The 27,762-nt window shown below is 44.2% G+C and overlaps 1 protein-coding gene and 1 non-coding gene across 2 annotated transcripts; both read right to left on the minus strand.

Annotated features, from left to right (window-relative positions):
• Nucleotides 1–4,237: 4,237 nt before the first annotated feature.
• On the minus strand, nt 4,238–25,439 carry SLC6A4 (solute carrier family 6 member 4). The gene is made up of 12 exons (XM_059996639.2): nt 25,331–25,439; nt 24,674–24,923; nt 23,712–23,850; nt 23,034–23,168; nt 22,352–22,455; nt 21,121–21,248; nt 19,421–19,533; nt 18,628–18,759; nt 17,498–17,597; nt 15,957–16,057; nt 11,845–12,012; nt 4,238–7,429 (listed from the first exon to the last, which is right to left on the minus strand). Exons 1-12 carry the CDS (start codon nt 25,437–25,439, stop codon nt 7,355–7,357), a joined length of 1,554 nt encoding a protein of 517 aa, XP_059852622.2. The 3' UTR covers nt 4,238–7,354.
• On the minus strand, nt 20,772–20,844 carry TRNAG-CCC (transfer RNA glycine (anticodon CCC)). The gene has a single exon. It is a non-coding gene; the product is annotated as a tRNA-Gly (tRNA).
• Nucleotides 25,440–27,762: the final 2,323 nt, after the last annotated feature.

Below are 27,762 nucleotides of genomic sequence, written 5' to 3' on the forward strand. Positions count from 1 at the left end.
ACTGCTGCATGCGGGCTTTCTCTAGTTGCGGCGGGCGGGGGATACTCTTCGTTGCCGTGCGCAGGCTTCTCATTGTGGTGGCTTCTTCTGTTGCGGAGCACGGGCTCTAGGCTTGTGGGCTTCAGTAGTTGTGGCTCACGGGCTTATTTGTTCTGCAGCATGTGAGATCTTCCCAGACCAGGGCTCGAACCTGTGTCCCCTGTATTGGCAGGCGGATTCTTAACCACTGCGCCACCAGGGAAGTCCCTACATTATTTTTTTTTTAATATTTTCCATTATGGTTTATCCCAAGAGATTGGATATCGTTCCCTGTGCTATACAGTAGGACCTTGCTGTTTGTCTATTCTAAATGTAATAGTTTGCATCTACTAACCCCAAACTCCCAGTCCATCCTTCCCCCTCTCCCCTCCCCCTTGGCAACCACAAGTCTGTTCTCTGTGTCTGTGAGTCTGTTTCTGTTTTGTAGATATGTTCATTTGTGCCATATTTTAGATTCCACATGTAAGTGATATCATATGGTATTTGTCTTTCTGACTTATTTCACTTAGTATGATGATCTCTGGCTGCATCTGTGTTGCTGCAAATGGCATTATTTTTTATGGCTTAGTACTATTCCATTGTATATATGTACCACACTTCTTTATCCATTCATCTGTCGATGGACATTTGGCTATTTGTAAATAGTGCTGCTATGAACATAGGGGTGCATGTATCTTTTCTAATTATAGTTTTGTCCAGATATATATGCCCAGGAGTGGGATTGCTGGATCATATGGAGTGGGATTGCTGGATCATATGGTAGTTCTAGTTTTAGTTTTCTGAGGAACCTCCATACTGTTTTCCATAGTGGCTGCACCAACTTACATTCCCATCAACAGTGTAGGAGGGTTCCCTTTTCTCTACACCCACTCCAGCATTTATTTGTAGACTTTTTAATGATGGCCATTCTGACCAGTGTGAAGTGGTACTTCATTGTAGTTTTGATTTGCATTTCTCTAATAATTAGTGATGTTGAGCACCTTTTCATGTGCCTAGGGCCATCTGGAGAAATGTCTGTTTAGGTCTTCTGCTGATTTTTCAATTGGGTTGTTTGTTTTGTTGTTTAGTTGTATGAGCTGTTTATATATTTTGGAGATTAAGCCCTTGTCATCGCATCATTTGCAAATGTTTTCTCCCATTCTGTAGGTTGTCTTTCCGTTTTGTTTATGGTTTCCTTTGCTGTGCAAAAGCTTGTAAGTTTGATTAGGTTCCATTTGTTTATTTTTGTTTTTATTTCTATTGCCTTGGGAGACTGACCTAAGAAAACATTGGCATGTTTTATGTCATAGAATGTTTTGCCTATGCTCTCTTTAAGAGTTTTATATGGGTGATGATTTTAAAGAAAGACATGCAAGTAATGTTTGGCCTGCAATCAGAAAACCTAGGTATAAGGCCTGTTCTAGAACTTTCCGGCTGTGTGAACCTGGGCAAATCAACTGACCTCTCTGAGCCTCAGGTTCCTTATCTGCAGAATGGGGGAAGTAACACTGTCACCCATGTCACCCAGAGTTCTGATGATCAAATGAGATGATCTATGTGAAAGCACATTATAAACTGAAGCTCTGCACAAATTGCAAAAATTGTAGTAATTTATTTAGCTTTACTGAAATTTAATATCTCTAACTCTAGGTACTTTTTTTTTTTTTTTTTTTTTTTGCGGTATGCGGGCCTTTCACTGTTGTGGCCTCTCCCGTTGCAGAGCACAGTCATCCAGACGCGCAGGCTCAGCGGCCATGGCTCACGGGCCCAGCCGCTCCGCGGCATATGGGATCTTCCCAGACCGGGGCACGAACCCGCGTCCCCTGCGTCGGCAGGCGGAATCCCAACCACTGCGCCACCAGGGAAGCCCTCTAGGTACTTTTGATGCTAAGTATTTGCAAATCACATCCAGTGATTTTATATTTATTTATTTGGTTCCGTTTGGTCTTAGTTGTGGCAGGCAGGCTCCTTTGTTGTGGCAGGCGGGCTCCTTTGTTGTGGCAGGCGGGCTCCTTAGTTGTGGCTCACCGGTGCCTTAGTTGTGACATGCGAACTCTTAGTTGTGGCATGCATGTGGGATCTAGTTCCCAGACCAGGGATCGAACCTGGGCCCTCTGCATTGGGAGCATGGAGTCTTAACCACTGTGCCACCAGGGAAGTCCCACATGCAGTGATGTTTTGGGGGATGTGTAAATGTTTTGACAATATACAGTTAAGATTTTTCTTTTAACCTTAAGAGTTTGGAAAGGTTTTTTTGGTTTTGTTCTGTTTTGTTTTTTAATGAGACAGAATCTATTCATCATGATGTTATGAGTTATTACAGTAATAGTTCACAACAAAAGGCATTTACTGATACCTTAAAATATAGTTTGGAACATTTATGACTAAACTGCATAAATGTATACATGGACATTTCATGCATCTTAAAGAGGGGACTCCTATTTTGTATAAATAAAACAGGTTTAATTCTGTCACTGAAGTTTAAAAATAAACACGTTTCATGTAAAAAATAATGTTTCATGGAAAATTTCATATTATCACTGTTGACAGGTGAATAGTGGAAGAAATTTATTCTTCTTAGCTCTAAATAATGTGGAAGAAGAAAGGAAAGATGAGGAAAAAGAAATACCATTTATATAATTCAACTAACTGTATATAATCCACACTTTGAAGCACCTCATTGATATGTTCAACACACAAAGTATCCTGAAAATGTTTTTTGTAAATCAAATCATATTTTAAATGCCACTGGAGAAATAACTGCAAATTCTTATGTAAAGTCCCTAATTTTATCCTTTAAACTTTGCATTTTTCATGTATCAAGTTTTAAGATAAGGTACACTTACCATATTAGAGTTTGAGTAAGAATCAAATCGTTTTTTTAAAAAAAACAGCAGATGTTCTTATTTATTTATGGAAATTTAGGTATTTTAGCATAGAGATGGGCTAGCTGCTCCTTCCTAAATATTTGTTGTTTGGACTGTCAGTGTTTACAAATTGTTAGAAATAAATTATCTACTATAATTGTAGTCTTCAGTTGTAGAACTGAAGGACTGAAATCATTTTTTCTGTATCCTAAATGATAAGGTTCTTCTTAGTTCAGCAGACATAAAACTTTCTTCTGATGACATGCCCCACCAATGCACACTGGTTCCAAATTAGATTTGGCCAGTGAAATAATCTCTTTTTGATAACTTAAGGGAAAAACTTGCATTGGTGGCAGAGCAATTTGGTGTGAATTTTATGATGTGTTGGTAAGAGAAATACAACCTGAAATTTCCAATTGAAATATACTGTGAATTATTTCCAAAAAATAAAGACTTCTCCTGAAAAGATGATTTGTTTTGAAACACCTAATGTAGAAACAGTACTGAATGAATTATAACTGTATGTAACAAAAGGAAAGACATATTTAAGATTCCATCTTTTCCATTGTGGTAAATGCCTACTAAACAATTGAGAAGGGCATTATTTCATTCTAGGAGAGGAAATAAAACTTAAGCTCACCTTCCTTTAGAAACTTCCAGATCCCAAGAAAAGTAGAGAAATTAGCTAGGTTTGTTTCTGCCTCTAAATGTAGTTATCTGAACTTTAAAATATTGTCCTATCATTGAAATTTAGAGACAGTTAAGCAATGAGGGGAAAAGGTGATACTATAAAAAGTAAGAAAAAAAGATTTAGAGCTTTTAAAATAGTCCTTCCATGGAACTGAACGTGACAAATTTTAATAAATATCAGACTTATCTCTGATGTTGAAGAAAAGAATTCAGAATGTTTCAAGTGGACCAGGAAAGCTTTCCACAGTGTAAGAATATTCCCTGTCTTAATGGGTTTCTTTCCATATTTGGATTTATAAATTTCAGTCTCTAACATACTTCTCAAGCAAGCATTTTCTAAGTTCCCCTTCCTAATTTAGAGCCTTTTGTGTAACTCTCCTTGCGTTTTTAAATAATGATGACTTTAAAGTATACAACTTCTGGGCTTCCCTGGTGGCGCAGTGGTTGAGAGTCCGCCTGCCGATGCAGGGGACACGGGTTCGTGCCTCAGTCCAGGAAGATCCCACATGCCGCGGAGTGGCTGGGCCCGTGAGCCATGGCCACTGAGCCTGCGCGTCCGGAGCCTGTGCTCCGCAACGGGAGAGGCCACAACAGTGAGAGGCCCACGTACCGCAAAAAAAAAAAAAAAAAAAGTATACAACTTCTTCCACTTAGCATAGGACTATTTTGCTTTTATTGCTTTATGGGGATGACAGGTTGTAGTATAGTCTCTCTGAGGAATCTGCTATTTCACTTCCCCATCCATCTCTGACAATAAAAGAAAAAAGGGAGGGTAGAAAATGCCTTCTGAATACTGCCTTATTTAATGATATCTTAAGCACCAGATGTTGATTTATGAGCAAAGAGACATGCTATGAAAGGAACCAGGTGTGGATTGTACCACTGGGTAGCTAAGCATTGTCTAAAATGTGTAAGAACAGCACAGTTAAGCCACTGCATTCCATGGTTTTAAGCTTTGCTTGACAGTGACCTCCAAATCAGTTATACAACAGATACAATGTATCAGGTCAGCCTTTCCTAATTATCAAAAGAATATGGTTCTAATTCTAGGAGAATAATCTCCCTTTTAAGGGGTCAGGGTGGGGTGGGTGAATTAAATGGAAATTCATACTTACACTTAAATATTGAGGTTGGTGGCACCAAATTAACAAGTTTCCTAAAAAGCAGGGACGATGAGAGAGTGACTCATCTCAAGAATAACTTTTTGCCTTAATTTGAGATTCATTATTTGGTTTGATCGTGATTGTTTGATTTTGGAGCTAATACATTGACTTTGGGTTTGTTGGGGTCTTTGCATCCATCTCTACATGGGGCAGCCAGGGCAATGAATTTAGGTTACAAGTCATATGCATTCCACACAACAAATGGAATAAGTTTTAAATGGGTTGCAAGTTTTTTGGAATAAAGATGAATTCTTTGGACTCTATTACATGTCAACATATAGGAACAACCTCAATCAACTGAACTGCCTCCATGCCTTTGCTTGTGTCTTGCCTATTTCTCAGGTATTTCTCACTAATAAAATCACAGAAAAAAAATTAACTTCAGTACTTAAATAACTTTACAATTCATTCCATTTTTAGTTTTTACTTTTATGTAAATGCTACATTAGATGTAAAAGGTCTTTAAAAGATTATTTTAAAGTCCATTTACCAACTCAAGTTTTCCTTAAAAAAAAATCCATGGTATAGTATTGATAAATAGGGGTCAAGTAAATGCAAACTATGCTGAGGAGAGATGTTGAATTTTTTCCTGTCTAGTGACATTTGAAAACTTTTCAAAACACCTGTATAACACCTGGCTTGACAAAACTTTGTTTGAAAAAGTGCTTTTTAAAAAATGATATCTTTGGAAAATGCATAAGTGTGTGTGGGATGGGGAGAATACATATCTGAATATATTTATAAAGCAAGTTCTTAAATTTGCAAAGCTGTTTACTACTGAATATGCTGCCACTTATATAACCTCTCTCCTTTCAGCATGCTAGAAAGCAAAGAGAAGACATGAGGTAGCAGGAAGGAATGAAAGAGTGAAGATAATGAAGGTAGGTCAGTTAAGAGTCATTTTTAAATCCCCCTCTCTTTTCCTCTAATATTTTGGGAAACTTCTCAGCAGCTAACATCTATGAGGAAAATATTCTGCTAGGAAAAGCAAAGAATCAGCAATAGAAGAATGTAGGGGGAATACAGGAAGATGGCCAGGGAATATTGTTGGGGAAAGGAAGCCAAGGGAGGAAGCTCTATAATTGGATTAAACTAGGCTTCTGCTATATAGATCTTTCTATAAGGTTAGGATTAAGTTAGATTTATATAGAGGACTGATGTGATATGGGGCCAGATCATTGAGTCCTTTTATCATTGACTAGGCTTTACTCCCTTTAAGATTTTGGTAAGGAAATCTCACACTACTAGGTAAAATTTGCTTCTCTACCTATGCATCTGAGAGTCCCAAGCCACTGAAGATCAAATATACTTGATCTGTATTAAGGGTTTTATGTGGCATGTAAGGTTATTCACTTAACTGACCCTTTTCCAATCAGGCTTACTTAGACTCAGTCTTGAAAATTATCTGGAGGGCTCAGTATCCTGGTAGCCAACCAGGAAGGGTCAAGGGGTTGGGAGGAGGTTCATTTAAGGCTAACCCAGATTCTCCAATTACTTTTGGGTTGAGGATGACCTTGGTTTAGGTCAGGGTACCAGAGCTCTACACTCTGTGAAAATTTGATTTATCCACTCTTCACAAAGCGAAGTAACCTTAATGGTTAAACTGAGTCATTTGAAGTAGAGCTTAAACCAGATAGTCAACTGAACACTGAAGATGCATTTATCAATATTCATCTTCAAAGTAGTTCATAGCCAAGCCACAGTGACTAATGAAATAGGCCAGATTTGCCTGTGGAACATTATCCTGAATGTTTAGCAGAGAGAGACAAGAAGATGGCAGTGAAGTGCAAGAAATACTAAAGCATGGCCCATAAAGGAAGATGTATGGGCTAAAGTTCATTGGAAAAGGAGTGGGTGGCAGAGTGTGTTGTAGTAATTATACCCTTCAAATAATAACATACATACAAATTTCAGTAGGTGGAATTTGTTAATGTAAGAAAAACTAGAGGAAATTCATAAAGTTTGTAATGGGCCCAAAGTATTAGAATGGAGATAGGGATACACTGGAACAACAGTATACACAAACACACATGCTCACATGTACACATTATTTTTCAGCTTAGCTTCTTACATCTTCCTCTCCTGACTCCAGAGCAGTACACAGGTTACAGGGTTCTAGTAGATTCCAGCTATAGTAGAATTCTATGCTACTCAGGAAATATATGGCTAGCAAGACAGTATCCCTGTTTTCTTCTAAATGGTTTATGCATTCATGAACAGTGAAACCTTTGGAAGCAAACGATGTTAAATACTGATGATCGTAACAAGGAATGATACAGGAGACTTTCACAGACTTGATCCTAAACCTAATCCTAACTGACGACATTGTGGTTTTCATCACCTCCATACACACCCTCCCACATCCAAAGCAGTCCACTTCAGCTGCATCACAGAGTCTAACATGATAACATGTCTGGGAGATTTCACAGAAATAAGTGGCTGGAGGCCATAAGAGTCTGGGCACCATAGTCTTTTGGGACTGTGTCTCTATGAAGAAGGCCCTTTCATCGGCAGGCTTAGCTGGCAGCTCATTGACTTAGAGGGGGAAGGCGAGGTGTGACTTGTCAGAACTGGAGGAAGAGCTTGTTGGGAAGCCATTTTCCTTTCATTGATGTTTTACACAGCGTTCAAGTGGATATCCCCACAGGGAATTTCTGTCGGTGTTTCTGGAGTGATACCTTTAATAAGACGCTGTTAGGAAGAAAACATGATGTTATAAATATTCTTATAATTTAACAGTTTAAAATTTTTTTCAATATTAATACAAAGGTTAAGTAGCATTTAAATGGCATTTAATAGTAAATTGGAATAGTCTTACTGACTTTCCTTAAGAAAGGAATCTGCAATTTATTTGTTCTCAAATATGGGTAAAAATGGCATATTCAGGAACTATATAAGCATCTGTAAACTAATTAAGAAAGTCATCATAACACTAATGGGAGAAATGATGGACCTTCAATAGAACCTCTGCTGGCCTGTAACATGCCTTTGATGGCCTGGGAAAGGGCATCCTTTTCTCTTGTCAGAGGAGGCTTCATGTGGCCCACAGGGCTTGGGAAGCAAAGTGAGCTCTGGATTCTGGCTCCCCCCACCTCAGCCATGCTCCTTGTGCCTGCATACATGCTACAGGCACAGTGCACAGTGCCATCAGCTACTGTAACAGCCAGGATGTTACTGATTTAATGAATTTACCTGTTAAGGAGCACTGGTTAGTTCATACAAGGGTGCAAATTATTACATAATTAAATTTTAAAAGATGTGCCCATTTAAATCATCATTCGTAAAGCAATCTCATGTTGATGTAGTACTTAGCACAGGGAAAAGGCTGAGAATTTTTACTTTAGAAACAGCTGAGGTACACAGAAGCTTTGGGACAGATCTGAAATATGCTTGGGCTTGGGTATGAAATATACAGCCTGCCTTGCAAAACTTAGCATCAGTGACACGAAGCAGCTCAGGGATGTGGGGAGCACTGCAGAAGCGTAGAAGAAAATCTTTGTTAAGTAAGTTGCTCAGTAAACTCTTTGATGCCAAAAGTCTGTACATATGGTGAGCAAGGCAAAATTGGATCTGAAAGCATATTTTGATTTATTGATTTTAGGTGAAGCTCTGCTACTTGTCCTTTTTATTTTGGATTGAAGAAGTATGTAGTCCCCTTCAGTTTTTTTTATTTCCTGGTTCTGGGGGTTGATTCTTCTTTAGGGAGCAGGGCCTATGGAATTTTAAAAGTTCCCATTCTCATAGGTAATGAAGTTCACAAAATTGTACATGTTGTGTTTCTAATGACCTTAATATTTCAAGAACTAAAATCTCACACTGGAAATCCATTTAAAAACGAGTTGCTGCAGTGCTCATCAACTACCTGGACATGTCAAGTCATAGAAAGCAAAATTTCACAAACCATCCTTTCCCACAGATGAATCTGTAACCCATAATTGATTAAGGAGAATTAGGCCTTGCTAATTGGGAACTGGACACATCACTGTAACTAGGGTAGAGGCAAGACCCACAGTAAACAACACTGTAAAGTAGAACATTTGGCTTTTGTGCCCTAGCCCCCACCTGCCCATTCTCCTGCCCTTCTGGCTGCTGATCTCCCCAAATGCCAGGTCCACCTTCGTCTTCCATATTTCAGCAGCATTCCAGTTGCCACGTTACTATCGCTCTCAAAATTTGCCAGTCCCTGGCCTTCTGCAAGGCAATCATCTAAGCAATGGATCACTGTTGCCATCTTCATGAATGCTTACTTATTAGGGACCATCTTCCCAGTGTCTTTGTGCAGGTTACTAGGGGCTTCTGGGGGCAGTGACCTAATCCAGTTGATGACTCCAACCTTGAGACTTCCAGGTTGCAGATGCACATGATAGCCTCCAAATTACAGGTGAGTAAGTGGTGGCTCACTCCACAAACTGTAGCCTTGTATATGGCTAGGGCCCAGAAGAGTTAAGAAATTTACTTATTTTCTTTTTAACCATACCAAAATTTTATATGAGTTCTTCCTCCCTCATAGATAGAATGTTCAAGACCATCAAGTCTGGTATTCACAAAAAATTTTAGTCCCTTGGGGTGCTTGGCAAAAACATGGCATGCTTTATTCTTATCAGAAATTAAGCATGCACATAGGCGTGTTAAGGCTTTTGAGAAATCCTGTAGTAAAGAGACCTATTTACCTTGCCTTAATCCAGCATTCTCCAAAATTATTTGACCACGTAACCTTTTTCCCCCAGCAGTAACACTTATTCATATCCCGTGGAACTACTACTACTCCTTAAAACATACTTTGGAAATGTTAATCCAATTCAATGAGCACATTTTAAAGATGAAGAAACTAAGGCCCAGAGCAGGTAAATGACTTGCCATAGTCTTTTCCCTCCTAGTCCCCCTTGACCAGCTATATCATGATGCTTCCTGGTAACCCACTGTTTCCCATCTGGTGGCCTATGACAAACATGGCCCTGCAATCGGCCTTACCTCTACTACTAATGGATCTGAGCTCTGTTAATTATACACCGTTGGGTGGCATTTCCTTGTGGCTAACGGGGAATTTGCAAGAAAGATGATCAAGACTTGAGGTACAGTCTGTGACCAAAGAATACTGAAATTTATTAACCTAACTAGAGTTCCCACCCCTGACCTTGGACTCTGGGTTTGAGTCAGCTGGGCCAGTGGACTATCATGACTGCCATAAAGGACAACCTGAAGGAGCAAGTACAATGACTCTTGTCTGAGCGTGTATTTCAGGCAACACCAGAGTCCAAGCCCCTTTGGGAGGAATGAGGTTGTGATAGGACTGTTTTGGGTGTAGAAAATTAGTAACTCCTGGCAGAGTTACTAATTCTGTTCACCTAGAATTCAGTTTTTCTGTTTGGAAAAAGAAGCAATCTCAGTTCTTAGAAAAGAGATGATGTTTAATGGCCTCACATTCTCTTGCTTCGTGTTTCTTGTGAAATGTTTTAGGAAGATGAGTATGATGATCTGATATTTAAGTTTTGCTTCTAAGAGTCCGTAGACTAGCCCACCTATGCTCTCAGGTCATTATAGAGCACAGGTCCCTCTAGCTCTCCCCCAAATACCACTCTTCACCTTTGAGCTTGTCTCCTACAAAAGCACCCACCCACAGACTTCTAAGTGGCCGCTCCTTCAGGCTCTACTGCCACAGTAACCTTACTATGGCAAGAAACACAACCAAACAAGTAATGACCCAAGCATTTTCGATTCTGGTAACATTGCTAGGAATCCTGGCAGCCTGAACACTAACTCTTGTCAGTACAGGATGAAAAGTGGCAACTCATCTCTCCCTAACCTCTAGAGCCAATTTCTACATTAGCAAACTATTAGTACCCTGAGGACACAAAAGAGAAGCTGCACCTAAACATGAAAGAGCATTGGACCAAAAACCAGAAGACTTGGATTCTGAGCCTCCCTGTACTGTGTATCCCTGGACAAGTCACTGAAATAAGGAAACTATGAGCAGCATTATTCCCAGACTCAGTATCTTTGTCTGCTAATGATACCTGCCCATCCACCTCACAAAGTATTTTGATAACAAAATAAAATAGTCTACATGAAGATGCTTTAAAATACATACAATCTTATACAAATTGTAAGATTCTGTTATTGAAATTTTTACAGCACATTATTCATTTACTGACATGAATCTTGCTAAAATGGCAACTTTTTTTTTCATTCCAGTGACTTGAACTAAAACTACGATATTGTTGCAACACCCTTATTTAGTGATTTTCAAAACAGCCCTTGTAGGGCTTCCCTGGTGGCGCGGTGGTTAAGAATCCGCCTGCCAATGCAGGGGATGTGGGTTCGAGCCCTGGTCCGGGAAGATCCCACATGCCATGGAGCAACTAAGCCTGTGTGCCACAACTACTGAGCCTGCGCTCTGGAGGCCGCGAGCCACAACTACTGAAGCCTGTGCTCTAGAGCCTGTGCTCCGCAACAAGAGAAGCCAACGCAGCGGGCGGCCCACGCGCCACAACGAAGAGTAAGTAGCCCCCACTCGCTGCAACTAGAGAGAGCCCCCGTGCAGCAACCAAGACCCAACGCAGCCAAATAAATAAATAAATTTTTTTAAAAAAAGCCCTTGTCACACTGCTGTTAGAAAATGACCACAGGCATTTTCCATCATAATCTCCACTTAAACCAAGTGGATTTAATTTAAATCCACTTAAATCAAATTTGCGTTATTGCTCCAGACACCACTGATCTGATGTGCATGCCCAATGCCATGCAGGAGGCAAAGCAGTTTTCTGATATGTTTAGAATGCTATACACCAAGCTGTGTGCTACGGTGCATCCACATGGCCAGCTCACTCTTTCGCCTTTGTACTTGTGGCTTATGGGAGATGCCTTAAGGTGATAGTGGCAGCTATTAGAGGCTACACGATGGTATAGTTATATAATTATATAAGACTAAGAGCCTCCTGGTGAATTCTTGTGGCGGACTTAACATCCTTTGAATAGAGCATAAGAAGAGAACCCTTTTCTCCCCAAACAGTTACCAATCTGAACACACACACACACACACACACACACACACACACACACACTAGCACATACCTCCTTAAGTGTCACACACACACACTAGCACATACCTCCTTAAGTGTCCCTGGAGTGATGATCAGCCGATAAGTTATATACATCGGGATGCAGATGAAAGATGACGTTCCTATGCAGTAACCCAGGATGATGCTCCACTGAGGATAATTATACTGAAAAAGTCGTAGCTGTGGTGGGCTCATCAAAAAACTGCAAATGATGAACTAAAACAGAAATTCCAAGAAACATTAAAAATTTTTCACGCTATCCACACAGAGACAGTCCATATACCACAAACACTGAACACTAAAGCTAAGACACTTTCATGAAATTGCCTAAGTGTGATATATCCTAGATTGAACTCTGACACAAAGAAGTCACTAATTTCTCTGCCTCCGCTGCCAACAATGAAGCGGTTAGGGGCTTATCTTGATTTTCCTCCCTACCCCCACCTCAGCCCCTACAGTGGGGATGCCAAGGCCTCAGAAGGTTATTTAGGGGGGTTACAGCGCCCCTTTCAGGGCAAAGGAGAAGAGACGCATCCATCAGGAGTGGTTCAGGCCCCGATTTGTGAGACAGTGGAGGAATAAACTGGGAGACCTCTCCATAGCTCCTGCCTATTTCTTTCTGCTTTGTTTTCATTTCCTCCTGCGTTTCTCTGTGGTGATTGTTTTTGGTAAGATGGAAGGTACCTAGGTCCAGGAGACGTAATAAGGTTCTCAAGACCTGGAGAAGACTCAGGCTCCTAGGTAAGTTCTCCTTCTCCCCCCTTTCCTTGCATTAACCCCAGGCTAAGAACTGGGATTTCAACAAGGATGGCTCTGCCGTGAGGCATCTTGATAATAAATGACTGCCTGCCACAGGCCCTTGTAATGAAAAGAATAATGGAAGGAAAAAGCAGCTCAATACACTTTTGATGTGAAAATTCAGTGAAGATTCCGACCAAGAAAAATTCCATGGTGTGCTCCCAGTACTCGGTTTATGAGTTTTCTTATTTCAGTTTGGTTTCCAGAGACAGCGTAAATACCAGTTTTTGCCTAGTAACCGCTGTGCTGAAATCGTTATTGCTTTTGATTTAATTTTATCTTATTATTTCATAGTCATAAAGAAGACAGTAATGTAAATTATTTGTGGGCCTAAACATCTATTTATATCTTTTTTTTCTTTCTCTTCACATAATAAAATGGGAAATTGTTAAACACACATTCATCTTCAGAACAGTGTTATCCTGAGTCCAGGAGGAAGCTTTCAAAACAGGAGCCCAGCCAATCGCAAACCTTTCTCTGGACAGACTCTCCTCAGCCCCAGACCCGGCTACTGAGAAAGGTAATTTTGAAACAGGGAAAGGTGGGGTCTGGTTAGGAGCCATCCCTGCTGTAACTCGTCTCATCTTGATGTCAGGTGTGTGAAACCTAATGCAGTTCAGGGAGGCCTCAAGCTCTCACTGTGGCCACTAAGTATTGCTCCAGACACCCCCTCGCACATCCCCACCTCCTCTTGCTCATGTACGATATTTTTCTTTTTTATAACTTGGCTTCAGTGAAAAAGAATATTTTTAGTAAGCTACTCGTTGTTTACCTAAAGCAGCTTTAAAAAGCCCAAAGCAGGGGATCTGTTAAGTAAACCCAGAAGTGGAAGACAGATTTGCCTCCGCTTAACTGGGCCCTGGAGCACTTACCTTTAGAGGAAGTGAGTAGAGTGAACTTCACAGGAATTATGTCATGTCCCTGAACCCAGATCTGTACCTGGGTTTTGCTGGGCACGGAAACTCATTGGCTGTACACCAAGAGTTCACCCAGTTTGCCAGACAAGCACAGAAATGAAAATACTAAAAGCCTGGGGCCAGGACTAGGGTAAGGCATATGAGATATTCACCTTGGGCACAACATTTAAGAGGATGTCAGAATTTCAGTAATCAAGAAATAATAATAATGTAATATTTTAGTGCAATACTTTAAAAAGACAAGCTCTGACAGGGCCAGATTAGGGCAAGGTGAGTGAAGTGAGACATGCAAGTATATGGTTGGATCCCGTATTTATTTAAAACATTGGTATTTTGTTCATCAGGGATTTTTTTTGCATTAATTTTGATTTTTAAAAACTACTGCATAAAAATAGTATTTATCGGGACTTCCCTGGTAGTCCAGTGGTTAAGACTCCATGCTTCCACTGCAGGGAGCAAGGGTTCGATCCCTGGTTGGGGAACTAAGATCCCACAAGCTGCGCGATGCAGCCAAAAAAAAAAAGCAGTATTTATCTTGACTACTGAGTTTTTTGGTACCCCTGGAAATTTTACGTCCAGGATGAGTGCCTTGCTTGCCTTTCCTGAGTCTCAGCCCTGAACATCATTCCCTCCCTGTGTGGAGAATATGAAAGTAGACAAACAAACAAACATGGCTTCTTCCCTCAGGGAACTAATCCAATATCTCTCCTTCCTTTGAAAAACAAATGAAAAGATTTAAGTAGATTATCAAGAAGCACTGGTAACAATATTATAACCCATTTATGTCAGGACTTCTGCTTCTACTAATGGCAGAATAGTGATCCAGACCAACCCTCTCACTGAAAACAGCTAAAATTTCTGGATTTAAAAATACATTGTTTTAAATTTACCAAAAAAGCAACAGCAAGCTGACAAGGTAATAAGGAACTACCAGGCCAAGATCTAGAGGAACACTGGAGCCCACAGCACACACCAGAGCCCCCAGGCCCTGAGAGTATCTGCTACTTGGGGCAAAGGTTGGCTTTGGTTCTGGAAACCTCCAGGGTCCAGGGGAATGGAAGTCAAGGAGGGATTCTGGGGTAGAGAGAGACACGTGCAGCATTATGGAGGCAAGAATGAGCACGCTGTCCATCTTATAGGTTAACATCGAGATGTGCAGGTACAGAAAAGCACAAAAAATAAAGAACCACCCCGAGGGCTTCCCTGGTGGCGCAGTGGTTGAGAGTCCGCCTGCCGATGCAGGGGACACGGGTTCGTGCCCCGGTCTGGGAAGATCCCACATGCCGCGGAGCGGCTGGGCCTGTGAGCCATGGCCGCTGAGCCTGCACGTCCGGAGCCTGTGCTCCGCAACGGGAGAGGCCACAACAGTGAGAGGCCCGCGTACCACAAAAAAAAAAAAAAAAGAACTACCCCGAGAAAGTCAAAATAGAATGCAAAAAGGGTTGTTTTGAAAGAAGGGGAAGGCACAGATGCATACATGTCCTATGATGAAATGGATGGTCCAGATATCCTAATAAGCAGGAGCTGGACTGAAGGAACAGTCTCTGGCTCTAAAAGACCAAAAAGCTCCCCCCACCCCAAATCAAGTTACAGATAAATGAAAGAACTGAGAGTAATCCCTGCTGATGTGCACGGAGTCACTTTACCCCAGGCTACCTCAGAGTGCACTTGGGATGTTAGCATGGTGCTTATCCATCTTTGGGCAAACATCTCCTTCAGACGGGTACCAGGAGGGACGTGGGGGCACACGCAGCAAGGCTGGAGTCAGCACTGAACACGTCCTGGCAAACAGGCAACCCTTGGAGCTGAGCTCTCTCATTCTACAATGAATGGACTCTACTTTTGACTCAGATCTACACCTGAGAAACCTGGTGGGGGGTGGGGGTGGTCTTTAAGAAAATGAATACAGAATTACTAGGACCCTTGTTAGGTCCTTCATGAGCAGCACAGTAAATACTTCCCCGGCCTTGAACAGTTCTTGTCATGTGACCTTGGACCCTAAACCTCAATTTCTCTGAAACTGTGAAATGGGGAACTAGAACTCTACTTCATAGAATTGTTGTGAGAGTTGAAACAGCAATGGGTGTTAAGTTTAGTGTAAAGTCTGGCCTGGCACTCACTGCTCAGTGAACGTTATGTGTCATTATCACAGAGCGGGGGAGGGATGAAATAATGTGACAGAAACCGGAAGAGTGGTTAACTATGGGGGGCACGTGACTGGGAGGGGACACAAGAGGGGCTTGTGAAGTATTGGTCATGTGTTTCTTGGTATGGTTTTAGCTACAAAATGGTGCTCAATTTATAGAATTTCACTGAGATGTACACTTGTGATTTGCACACTTTTCTGTATATATATGTTACACTTCGATAAAATTTATTTTTTTATGAGTGTTTGAGGGTGAATCTTTCTCCAGGGCAAGAAGGAGAAGGGAAATGACAACTCACCAGGAGAAACAGAGGGCTGATGGCTACCCAGCAGATCCTCCAAAACCATCCAGGGCTGAAGCCAAGCATTTCCTTCACGTCACTGCAGAACTGATTGATGCCTAAAATCATCCAAAAGAGAACGAGATTGACCGAGAGAGGAGCTAGACTGTCCTCCTATCCCTTGACTCTCAGAGAGAGTAACCGCTCTGGAGTTTCTCCAAAGGAGGGGCTTGGGGTCACCAGTCTGGTCTGAAAGTGAGATGGGGGACTTGTCACAAAAATGCACGTTACAGTAAGCAAAGCTCTCTCTACACAGAGTGGGAGGATTGGTGGACATCTGAGGAGGGACCTAAAGTCCCCTCTTGGTGCCCACACTGCCTTTCTAGGATTTCAGTATATATCTGATTTTATCGTTACTGTAGAAAAGGAAGTGGAATTTTGTCTAAAAATGGTGAAACCACTTGACAGAGACTGACTCTAACCATATGCTGGAAACTTTGAAGAGAAAATTTTAACCACACTGTTGCACATTCATATGTCAGATCAAGATCAAGGTTCTTCTTAACTGGCATGGAAGTGAGGACTGGGGGAGAAATCGACAAGAGGAAGGAAGGGTGCTCTGCAGTTGCTTCCCTGAAAGTGCCCAGCAGGTCTGTAACATCACACACCTTGCACTTGGTCCTCCGAAGTGCTGAGGAGGTGGGGAGGACTTCTTTCAAAAAAAAAAAAAAGGGGGCTTACATGCAACTCAAAATGTGGGCCCCCCCCTTCTTTATATTATGTGTAATGACACACATGCTAAAGCTGTTCTGCTATCATAGAAACTAGGAAAATATTTTCAGAATGAAATCATCACATCTTGATTTTAAAGATGAAGAAAGGCATCTCTGAACTTGGTTTTCTTCATTTCCATTGCCTGTGCCCTCCTCATCCTCGCCCAGGGGCTCTTGGGATCCCTGCCCATGAACCTGTGTCAGCTCTCTCTCCGCTCCTGGTGGTTTCACCCTTATCAGATTCCATCCCACAATTGGGGGGCCGGGGGTGGGGGCGGTGTAAATTGGAGGCTTTACCAAGACAGATAATGCAAACAAGAACATTCTTGCCTCTTCCCGAGAAGATAAGCTCCTAAACTCTGTCTCAGGGCTCTGGAGGGAGTGCTCGTTTGTGAAATTTAAAGTGGGGCCACTCTATGTAACAGCAGAATATTGTACACTCTGCAAATGCATTCACTGTGCACTAGTTCTTTGTTGTCTGTCCAATTCTTAGAGCCTGTCAGGATCGTAAGCAACCACTGTGGATGAGCTATAGGGAACCACTTCAGCCCTGTCTCCACTGGGTAAACATATAAACTCAGAAGAAAAAATCATCCTCCCAGGAGTGCAGGCAATCTGTTGCACAGAGTGTGGAGGAAGTGATGACCTGTTTTTGAAGAAGGGATGCAGCAGGTGACGTCTTGTACACTGGCCTGCTTTTCCCTGACGACATCGGCCCTTCTGTATTCTGGTGGCTATATGGGCTGGTGTAGGAAGGATCATAGCTAGTGGAAGGGAGCATCTTACCATAGAACCAATACACAGCAATTGCTTCTATCAGGGCAACAGTGAGCACTGCAGGTCCCGTGGCAAACTCCTCCAGCAGCTTCACCACATAGGCCCCTCCCTGGAAATGAGACCACAAACCCGGTTAAAGGCCCTCTAAGGCACTGCCTCCTCTTTACAACAGGAGCAAAAAGACCTTCTTAGGATAATTCTGGAAAATTCTCTCTTTGGGTCTAACATAAGTGTCCCAGAGCCTACTTCTTGGACTGGCCTTGGCAGATGGGCAAGATTTCATCCCATCAGACACACCTCTTCCCGCCCTACAGGTCACTCGTCTGGTTTCCACTCCCCACTAAGCTTTAAGACAAACTCAAAAGCGCCTCTGGATCTGTTTTCAACTTTCTTCAATTTACTGAATACCTACTGTGTATTCTACCCCGGAAAATCTACAATACCAGACACACCGGGCCCAGTGGTCATGGTTTTTGCCTCTGTCCTAACTCACAAATCCCTTGGGTCCTACTCAGGGCCCCACAACCCTGCTGAAGCTCCAGAGCCATTGGGGTCATGGCTTGAAGATGTTTATCTACAAAATCTGCCTTGAGTCAGAAGGATACACGCCTACAATGCCTATGGGTACTATCTGATGCCTGATTTACAGTTTGACAGTATGTGCCTAAGCTACCCCCCCCCCCAAAAAAATAAAATCACTAGAGAAGTTCTAACTTCTTTACCATTACAAATTCTCTGGAGGAGATGAAGTGACATTACAAACATGAGATGCCAGCCTCCAGATGTTCAGCATATCAGGACATCAGGGCACTATTCCTATGAAAGCAGCCCTAAGGACTGGAAATAGACTGAAAAGACACATCTTAGTTTTCCTCCAGATAGTCTGTCAAGCCTTAAATCTAGTTGGATTTGCTGTAAAATGCTGAGCCTCCAGATACCACGCCCAGATTCTTCAGACAGATGCCACTAGAAACAACTTTTCTTCCTCTCCTTGATGACTAACTTTTTAACAGCGGTGACAACTTCTCTCCCTTTGGCTCCAAAGCCAGGGCACCATGTGGGATGGAAAGGAACAGCTTCTTGTAACATTCTGTTGCCCTAGGGGAGGTTGACTCTAAGTTTAGGGTTTTGGTACTCACAAAAGTCAGGGTGATCAGGGATCCAAAGAAGCAGGTAATGACCACGCTGAGCACAAACCACTCCCGGCGCTTGGACCAGATGTGTGGAAACTCATCCAGCACGGCTGTGATCACCCCCTCCAAGCCTGCAAACTGAGAGGGGCACACAAATGGTCACTGTGTAGACTTCGGGACAAATCTGTTACCTCTAGGACAGTGAACAGAAGGGAGGGGTTAAATTGCCAAGTGACCTGTCAAGCTGATCGTGACCAGTTCCCCCTACTCACCGGCCCTCACTGGAAACATATCTCTGTTTTTTACCCTGTCATTTAGAACCCATTCCTAAGGACATCAAGGAAAGAAAGTATAGCACATGGACAGGACTTCTTTACATGAGGTGTCTCGGGGAGACTTTGGTTGCACCAGAAATACCAACTGAAAGCTGAGACTCATTCCACACTAATGATATGAATGCTGGGCTGCAGGGCACTGAGACACAAGTGTGACCTTGCCCTGGCCTTCAGGTGCTGCCAGTCTGGTCAAGGGACAGTGCACAATCAGTGCACAACAGTTCACATATGCTGAGCTCTTGGCCTGTGCCTGGCACTTTACCCTCAATATCCCATTAATGCCTCTAATGTACTAGAGGGCAGTAAGCACCCAAGTGAACAGGGGCTGAGGGAGCACCAAGAGGGAGCAGCCAACATGGCCTGGGGTGGCCAGGATGGGAAGGAATGGGTACAGCTTCCTTCCCCTCCTCCTCCCCCCCTTCTCCCTCCTCCCGAGAGCCGGATTTCCCTCCCCATTCACTTACTGTGCTGTCCAAGCCCAGTGTGATTAACATCAGGAAGAAGATGATGGCAAAGAACGTGGATGCCGGCATGTTGGCTATGGCTTCCGCATATGTGATGAAGAGCAGGCTGGGGCCTGAGACAGAGCGGGAAAGAGGAGGAGGTGGTCGCTGAGACCTGCCCTACAAAGATGTCTCAGGAGAAACTTGGCCACACCAACAATTACAACTCCTGTCACAAAACCTTACATGTGAATCAGGGTTGGACACGTACCAAACGCTTCCTTACACCCCACACCATCCTACCTGGACATCCTGGGAGGCAGGAAGGGAATAGTATCCACCTTGAAGAGTACGCGCCCTCAACCAACATGGAGAAACGAAGCAAACCTGAGACCTCAAGACTAGCAAAGCTGAGCACATGAATTGGAGTGTCCACTATATAATAATTCAGTGCTTTTTTTTTTCAACATGAGGATTGATATATCTCTGAAGTCTCACAGCGTTTAGCTCCCTCTTCAGCTCCAGAACAGTAGGAAATGTTATACTGATTTCAGAAGAATCTAGCGGCCTCGGAATAAAGACCTCCAGCTATTTTGAAGTCCTTTTTGATAGTATGAGGGACATGTCTTCAACCTCTCATGGACTAGATAGGCCGCCCTTAGTTTGGGGCATGGAGTTCATCAGAGCACCGTGTCGGGCTAAAGACAGATGTATGTTTGCAAGAAAGCCCTGGGACTCCATCCACAAGATCCCATAACCTCGTCTTCAACGTCTGTCACTCTTTTTCCATGAAACCTTACAGTACAGTAGAGTGCTACATCATCTACATTTAATTTTTCTGCAAAGGATTAGTAATCATTTGCTTACTAGACTTGGACCCATCACAGGACCCAAACACACTTTTTTTGTTCTGTTTTGTTTTTTTTAAATAGGAATTGCTATCTGTCTATTTGTTTAGGCTGTGTTGGGTCTTCATTGCTGCGCGGGCTTTCTCTAGTTGTGACCAGCGGGGGCTACTCTTCGTTGCGGTGCACGGGCTTCTCATTGCGGTGGCTTCTCTTGCTGCGGAGCACAGGCTCTAGGCCAGTGGGCTTCAGTACTTGCGGCTTGCAGGCTCTAGAGCACAGGCTCATTAGCTGTGGCACACAGGCTTAGTTGCTCCGCGGCATGTGGAATCCTCCTGGACTAGGGCTCGAACCCATGTCCCCTGCGTTGGCAGGCGGATTCTTAACCACTGAGCCAGCAGGGAAGCCCCACACTGTTTTTTAGTTAGTTTGTTTTATTTGGCTGCCGCTGGGTTTTAGTTGCGGCACGAGGGATCTTTGTTGCAGCATGGGGGCTCTTTTAGTTGCAGCATGCATGTGGGATCTAGTTCCCTGACCAGGGATCGAACCTGGGCCCCCTGCATTGGGAGCACAGAGTCTTAACCACTGGACCACCAGGGAAGTCCCCCAAACCCACTAGTTTTAAAAGCCATCATCCAAGTCATATTTCCAAGCCCACAATGTATTCAAGGCCCCAGTACTGGGTGCCGAGGGAGCTGCCCCATTACCACGATGGAAAGGGTTGAAATTTCCAAGGCAGTAAGTTTCTCTAAAACCTTTGAGAATTTTAAGAGGAACATTTAGAAATAATGCAAAAGTTAGATATTTGTAAAGATCCAAAGAGCAGCAAAGCAATTCAGTGGGAGCCAGGAACCCAAACAAAACCCGAGGTCCTACCTGCATCTTTGGCCACCTCAGACACATCTTCGTTCCTCATCTCAGCCATATACCCCAGCACTGTGAAGATGACAAATCCTGAAACGAAGCTCGTCATGCAATTCACCACGCTGGTCACCAAGGCGTCTCTGGAGCAGAAAACCCAAGGGGCCTGAGACATTTCCAAGTCAGCGATCTAAGGAGCATCTGTCTCCAGCTGTGACAAGGGTGAGTGGGCTGAGCTCACAGGGACTTCAAGCCTGTCCGGGTGTCTCCTCCCCTCCTCCCAGGGCCCAGCCTCTCAGACGGGTTGCATTACCTTGAAGCACAAGCTGCTGTTATCACCACGCATGGCATGGGGAGAACAGCAGTCAGGGATGGTTTTAAGAGATGATTTTGTTGTAAACCAGCACAGCACAGACCTCTGGATTTCAAACAAGGCTTGTTCTGAAGCAGGGCCTGAGTTGCAGCCGGGGCCAGGAGGAGGCCTTGGCCTTACATTTGTGAAGACCTCAGATTTAGACTTTTGACATTATGTGTAAATGAGGTTATAAGAGTTCCACAAAGATATCCTGACACTTCTAAAAGAGGACTTCATCATACAACTTTAGGCTGGTGTCCCAATGCAAGGCCACACTGCTTAGGGTGCATGTAAATTCCTTTTTTTAAAAAAAAATTAATTCTATAATTATCTTACGAATAGCACAATCAGACTGCTGGACATTGCCATCTGTGATAGAATATTAAGACAAAGTTAACTCTAAAGATGAGGAGTGATATTTAAATCATAATTGGCGCCATGCTCCCTGTTTTGTCACATTTCTGAAATGAGATTTTGACATAAAAATTATGGCATTCTATGTTGGTCAAAATAGTTCAATCATTATTCTTTTTGTATATATATACACAAATAAATTATCACAATTTTTGTTGTTAAATACATTAACAGGTCAAATCTAAACATTGAATGTATGTTGTGATTTCTGTAAACCTGCTTTGGAATTTCTTAATTTTTCCTGACATATAGAGAATCTCACAAAACAGAAGTGGCCTGGAGCCTCTCTCAACGCCTGAGTGAGGCTATGGTCTGGGTGAGTGGTCAGGCACCTGTGGCACCCCTGAGGGTCAGAGTGTCAACGTGGCCTAAGCCTGGCCAGGTTTGAGGCCATCGGTTTGATCGCTTTCCTCCAGACCAGCTGACTGACACTCACTCCACTTTCAAGCTTTGCTTGGGGGGGCCCCAGATACTCACTGGTAACAGTTGTTGTTGAATTTGTTGTAGCTCGCGAAAGCCAGCAGGACCCCAAAGCCAGGACCGAGAGAGAAGAAGATCTGGGCGGCCGCATCCACCCACACCTGCAACACAGCAGAGGTAAGGGCCAGGGCCGAGACCTAGGCCATCGCTGAGCACCAGCAGGGCCAGCGCCCTCATGCCTCCATGTGGCTACATGCAGAGGCAAAAAAACAGGCTTCTCAGGGCTCCTTCCAGGGCTGGCCACATACCAAGTGCAAACAAATGTGAGTTCTCTTCCTATCACTTAGCCATAAACCAACGCAGTGGCCTCAAGTGTACTTTTTTTTTTTTTTTGCGGTACGCGGGCCTCTCACTGTTGTGGCCTCTCCTGTTGTGGAGCACAGGCTCTGGACGCACAGGCTCAGCGGCCATGGCTCACGGGCCCAGCCGCTCCACGGCATGTGGGATCTTCCCGGACTAGGGCATGAACCCGCGTCCCCTGCATCGGCAGGCGGACTCTCAACCACTGCGCCACCAGGGAAGCCCCTCAACTGTACTTTTCATGCTTGTATTTCTGGTTTAAAGCATCACTGCAGACTTGCCGCTGAACCCAAATTTCAGTTGTTCCTACTGTCCTATTCGGAGGACTAGCTTCAGTTAGTAAAAAGACAGGTGCACACTGCTTTCCTCATTATCTTACCCCTGTCTCCAGGAGTTTCTGCCAGTTGGGTTTCAAATAGAAGAGAACTCCCCTCCAGGCTCCGGGGAGGGTGGCCCCCCTCACCAGCAGGATTGAAAGGATGATGTAAGGGAAGGTGGCTGTTACCCAAACCACCTGTAAGGAAGGAAACATAGGTTATCACCACATGAATGCTGGTGTCTTATTCTTGAACACGTCCAAGAAAGAAGATCTACCTCTTTTTTTTCTGTAATTTTAGGAGGCAAGGTGGCAGAAAGATCACAGCCTTTAAAATCATACAGGGATCTGATTCCCTGCTTGCTGGTACTAACTACTTCTAAACCCACTCCCCATCTGTAAGATGGGGAAAATACCTAGCAGGAGACAAAGTGGCCAGTGTATACAAAACACTGTACATGGTCCATGATGGGTTTTCAGTAAATTATTGCCACTATTATTAGTTATGACACTACCAGCGTGTTAAAGGAATTTTTAAAAAATCATACAATGGTTCTTGGGATTGACCCATTTCTAGAATTTTCTAACCGATTTGGTGACGAGACACTGAAAATCATGGAATGTGTTTGGTGTAAAGGAAAACATGTCCCCCTGTCTCTGGCTATCCAGGCCACTGAATTCTGAGTTAGACCCTCCAGGGCCCCTTGGTAGGCCTGGATCAGCAGCCAGAGTCCTCCTCACCTTGCCAGATGTTTTGACACCTTTCCAGATGCTAAAGTAGATAACAGTGAAGATCAGCATGATGCAGAGGGCAAGCTGCCAGCTGATGCCCCCCAGGTCCTGGAGCCCCTTTGACCGGTGGATCTGCAGGACGTGGCGCCTGAGTGAATGAGAAAGAAGGGCCAGTGACGTGGTCTGAACAGTTACCTGAGCATACTGCGTGTGATACCTCTGGGAGGACACCAAGAGAAAAAACGGACACAGTACTGCAAGGATCAAGTGGTCAGCAAGCCTCGGGAAGAGCTGGGAGGGGCTCTGCCCATCCTGAAGGAGAGAACAGGGCAGTCAAGCCAACCAAGCCTGGGAAGAGCGCTCGACCCAAAAGCAGACTTCCAGGTCTCCTTCCTAGGCTGGGACCCAATGAATGACTAACATGACTGGCTTCTGGGTGCATGAGGATTTGTATGTGTGGGCAGTGGGTCCCTTCCCCACCCCAAAACAGCTCCCTTTGGGCTGCTATTGCCTGAAATTCCAGCATTAAAGAAAACTGCCTACTCCAGGCATCTTCTTCCAAAGGGTAGATCCCACGTATTAAGTGAATACATGAAACCAGAAACTCTTTGTGTAGTTTCAAACTATTGAAGTAGTGGGAGGCTTTGCTTCCATGACAGCTGGCTGCAAGGAGGGCCCAGGAAGAAGGGCAGTTTTGATGCAGGGGAATAATTTTGGAATGTGAAGGTAGGGACTGGCCTGGGCACAACAGAAAAGAGGGGGATGGCGCAGAGACCCAGACTGTGGAGCACTCAAGGTAGTCTCCCAACTCCCTCACTCACGTTTACTCCCCCTCCCCGATAGCTTCATCTCTCAGAAATCCATCAGCCAAGAGGTGAAGAGCCCCTGGCTCCCACCTCCCTCCTAAGAAGCCAAAGCCCAGGGGTGTGGCCTGCCCCTAACAGGCCACCCCCTCGCTTACATGCACTTACGTATAAAATTCTTCTGCAGGGGATGTTGAGTGGAGTGTCCACGTGACGTTGTCCTCGGAGAAGTAGTTGGTGCAGTTGCCAGTGTTCCAGGAGTTCTTACAGCTGGTCCAGGGCAGCTGGGCCGCAAAAGAGGAGATGAGGTAGTAGAGCGCCCAGGCCATGATGGTGTTGTAGTAGGAGGCGATGTAAAAGGCAATGATGCAGATGGCGTAACCGATCCCTGGGAGAGAGAGGGTGAGGGAGGCCAAGTTTCAAGGGCAGCCCAGCAGTTAGGCAGGGCATCAGGGGCACTGCAGCCCGGGTGAGGGCTAAAGGTGGGGCTGCCATTCATTTCATCCTCCAAAGACTCCAGGAGACAGTGGGAAAGTGGCAATATGGTAGATTCCTTATTTGTATTTGCAGAGTTACATGTTCTAGAAAATGTGTACATGTGCTATTAATGCTTTTTCTATTTCGTTTACTTTTAATTGCCATTTATTCTATTTTGCTTTTAACAATCTCATACTGCTTAAGCAGTCAAAACCTTAATTACTCAAGTTATCTCCCAGGGATACCTAAGGCCTAACTGATTCCAGAAGAAGGTGTCCAGCTCGACCCATTGATAGAAATCATCACTTCCCAGGAGGACCCACTCACCCACCCAAGCCTTTCCGTTACCTTTGAAAATCGGGCAGATTTTCCTCCATATCGAAATGCATCCATTTCGGTGGTACTGGCCCAGCGCGAGCTCCATGTAGAAGAGCGGGATCCCCCCGAAAACGGCCATGATAGTGTAGGGAAGGAGGAATGCCCCTGAGGCAGATAAAAGACAGTTTCACTCCCTGCCCACATCTGACTCAGGACAGCCCAAGTGATCTGGACACACAGAGCCATCTGATGCTCCAGAGTCATGAAGCCACCCTGTCCTAGTGACCTCACACGGTGCTCCCCTGGTCTTAATCCTTTGCCAGAAGCAGTCGTAGACAGAGCTCCACAGTGAAGTGAGGTTTGGGAGGAGGCAAAGAGTACGTGGGAAGGAAACTGGGTCTGGGAGTCAACAGAAGAGGCCCTAGGACCAGTTCCACTTCTAACTGCCTGGAGGACCCTTCTCTCTGGGCCTCTTTTTCTTCCACTAGAAACTGACAGGGTTGAGGAGAACTGAGGTTCCCAAACCCAGCCACTCATCATAATCACTGGTAAGCTTAAAAACACACACACACACACACACACACACACACACACACACACACACACACCCCCCAAAAAAAAAAACACCCACCCACCCTGACCTCCTGAAGCAGAAGCTTCAGGTATGAGTAAAACAAAGATTTTTTTAAGTTCTCCAGGTGATTCTGATGCAACCAGTACATTGACCAGCATTTGGGACCCTTGAAACAGATCTCCTGCGACAACCTGTACAACAGCTGCAATAGTCTGTTGACTACTGCACATCACTGAATTAGTATCTTTGTTCATCTGTATCCCTGGCTCCAGACACTTGACTACTGATGTTTGGTTATACTTCCATAACTCCACGGAGCCAGGATGCTCCCTCCTGAGCCAGATTTGCAGGTGTGGCTGAAATTTGCAGGTAGTTTGCTACAGAATGAGAAAGTGCAGAACTGCTGCATCACTGGAGATGCTGGTGTCTCCTGGCTTTTGTGGCTGAGGCAGAATTTGGGTATGCCGTGCTGGGGATTGCTCACCTGCAGCCTGAGTTTCAGCCCAAAGGGTGAGCCGGCTGTGATATTTCCTTGATAACTTTCCCTCCCATAAAGTGTTCTGAACCTAGAAATCTGAAATCTGTGCAACTCAGAAAGGTTTCATCTAACTTACAATCACACTGGGTAAATCTGGCTTGAGAATAATAACCATGTTGTATTCTCATGATGACATTTGTCCAAAAGGTTTGCTTGACTGGCTTTACAGTAGGGAATGAGTGTAGGGGAAACATCACCGGTGACCCAACCCCTTATATAATGCTCAGGCTACAGGCGGGTCCTCCCGAACTAGAGATAAGATGATTCCAACTGCCCCTCCCAGGCCAGGAACGCTGGTCTTCCCGGCACTCCCTCCACCCCCCACCCTCCCGGAATAGCCTTTGCTGCCGAATGGACCCAGGTCCTTAAAAGATGCAGCAGATCCAGGCAACTCTGTGTCAGGTCATGGAGGAAATGAAGGCGACACAAACGAATTATCCCTCAAACCTCATTTTAGTTACCCTCCTAAATCTGTTGCCAGAGCTCCTGTCAAAATAAATGACTGGGACTCCCCTGGTGGCGCAGTGGTTAAGACTCCACGCTCCCAATGCAGGGGGTGTGGGTTCGATCCCTGGTCAGGGAACTAGATCCCACATGCATGCCGCAACTAAGGAGCCCACGAGCCGCAACTGAGGAGCCCATGAGCTGCAACTAAGGAGCCCACGTGTCGCAACTAAGATCTGGTGCACCCAAATAAATTTTATAAATAAATAAATAAACAAACAAAGATTTGACTCCCACTTCTGGTCCTTTTCCTATTCTGATAGCAAGTCCATTGTCAAAACAGAGGCCCCATACCTACCTGCTCTGCTCTCTGGGGCTCCCATATCTATGCCTACAATCAGCTACTATTTTTGATAATCTGCAAATAAACTGCTCTGTAGGCATTAGGAATAGTAGGAGGAACAAGAAATCGTCTCTGGCCTCAAGAATCTAACACTCTTGTAGGAGCTATAAGGCATATCCATATATGGTTTGGTGCTGGCATTAACGTGGCTGGGTTCAGCTACGGATCACGCCCAGATTGTAACTTAAGACTGTGGGCTTGAGCTGACACCCTCTCTGCCCTCACACAGGTCCAAAGGCCCAGCAGGGTCTGGGAATGTGGAGCCACTTCCCAATTTTTCCTTTCACAGATCTAAGCTCTCTGGACTCTTCTGAGCAGAACCAGCCAGCAGGAGTGAAAGAACTCAGCATAATGCTGATGCTCATTCCCCCATGTCTCACGTGGAGGAGAGCAGGGCTTGTATAATGCAGGGATGAGAAGGGGGCTCTTCCACAGATGAAGCATTAATGATGCTGAAAATCTGGTGAGGTCAGGTTCAGGAGGGCTTTCATTCAACTTCATGA

Source organism: Delphinus delphis, chromosome 19 (assembly GCF_949987515.2).
Source record: "Delphinus delphis chromosome 19, mDelDel1.2, whole genome shotgun sequence".
Taxonomy (NCBI): Eukaryota; Metazoa; Chordata; class Mammalia; order Artiodactyla; family Delphinidae; genus Delphinus; species Delphinus delphis.

What these genes read in the sequence shown, in the direction of transcription:
- SLC6A4 (XM_059996639.2), bottom strand. Translation starts at nt 25,439, where the DNA reads ATGGCCGTTTTCGGGGGGATCCCGCTCTTCTACATGGAGCTCGCGCTG. An exon ending in AATCTGCCCGATTTTCAAAG is followed by an intron (nt 24,924 to 25,330) that starts GTAACGGAAAGG and finishes GCTGCCCTTGAA; the next exon opens with ACTTGGCCTCCCTCACCCTC. An exon ending in CACTGGGCTTGGACAGCACA is followed by an intron (nt 18,760 to 19,420) that starts GTAAGTGAATGG and finishes TGCCCCTCTCAG; the next exon opens with TTTGCAGGCTTGGAGGGGGT.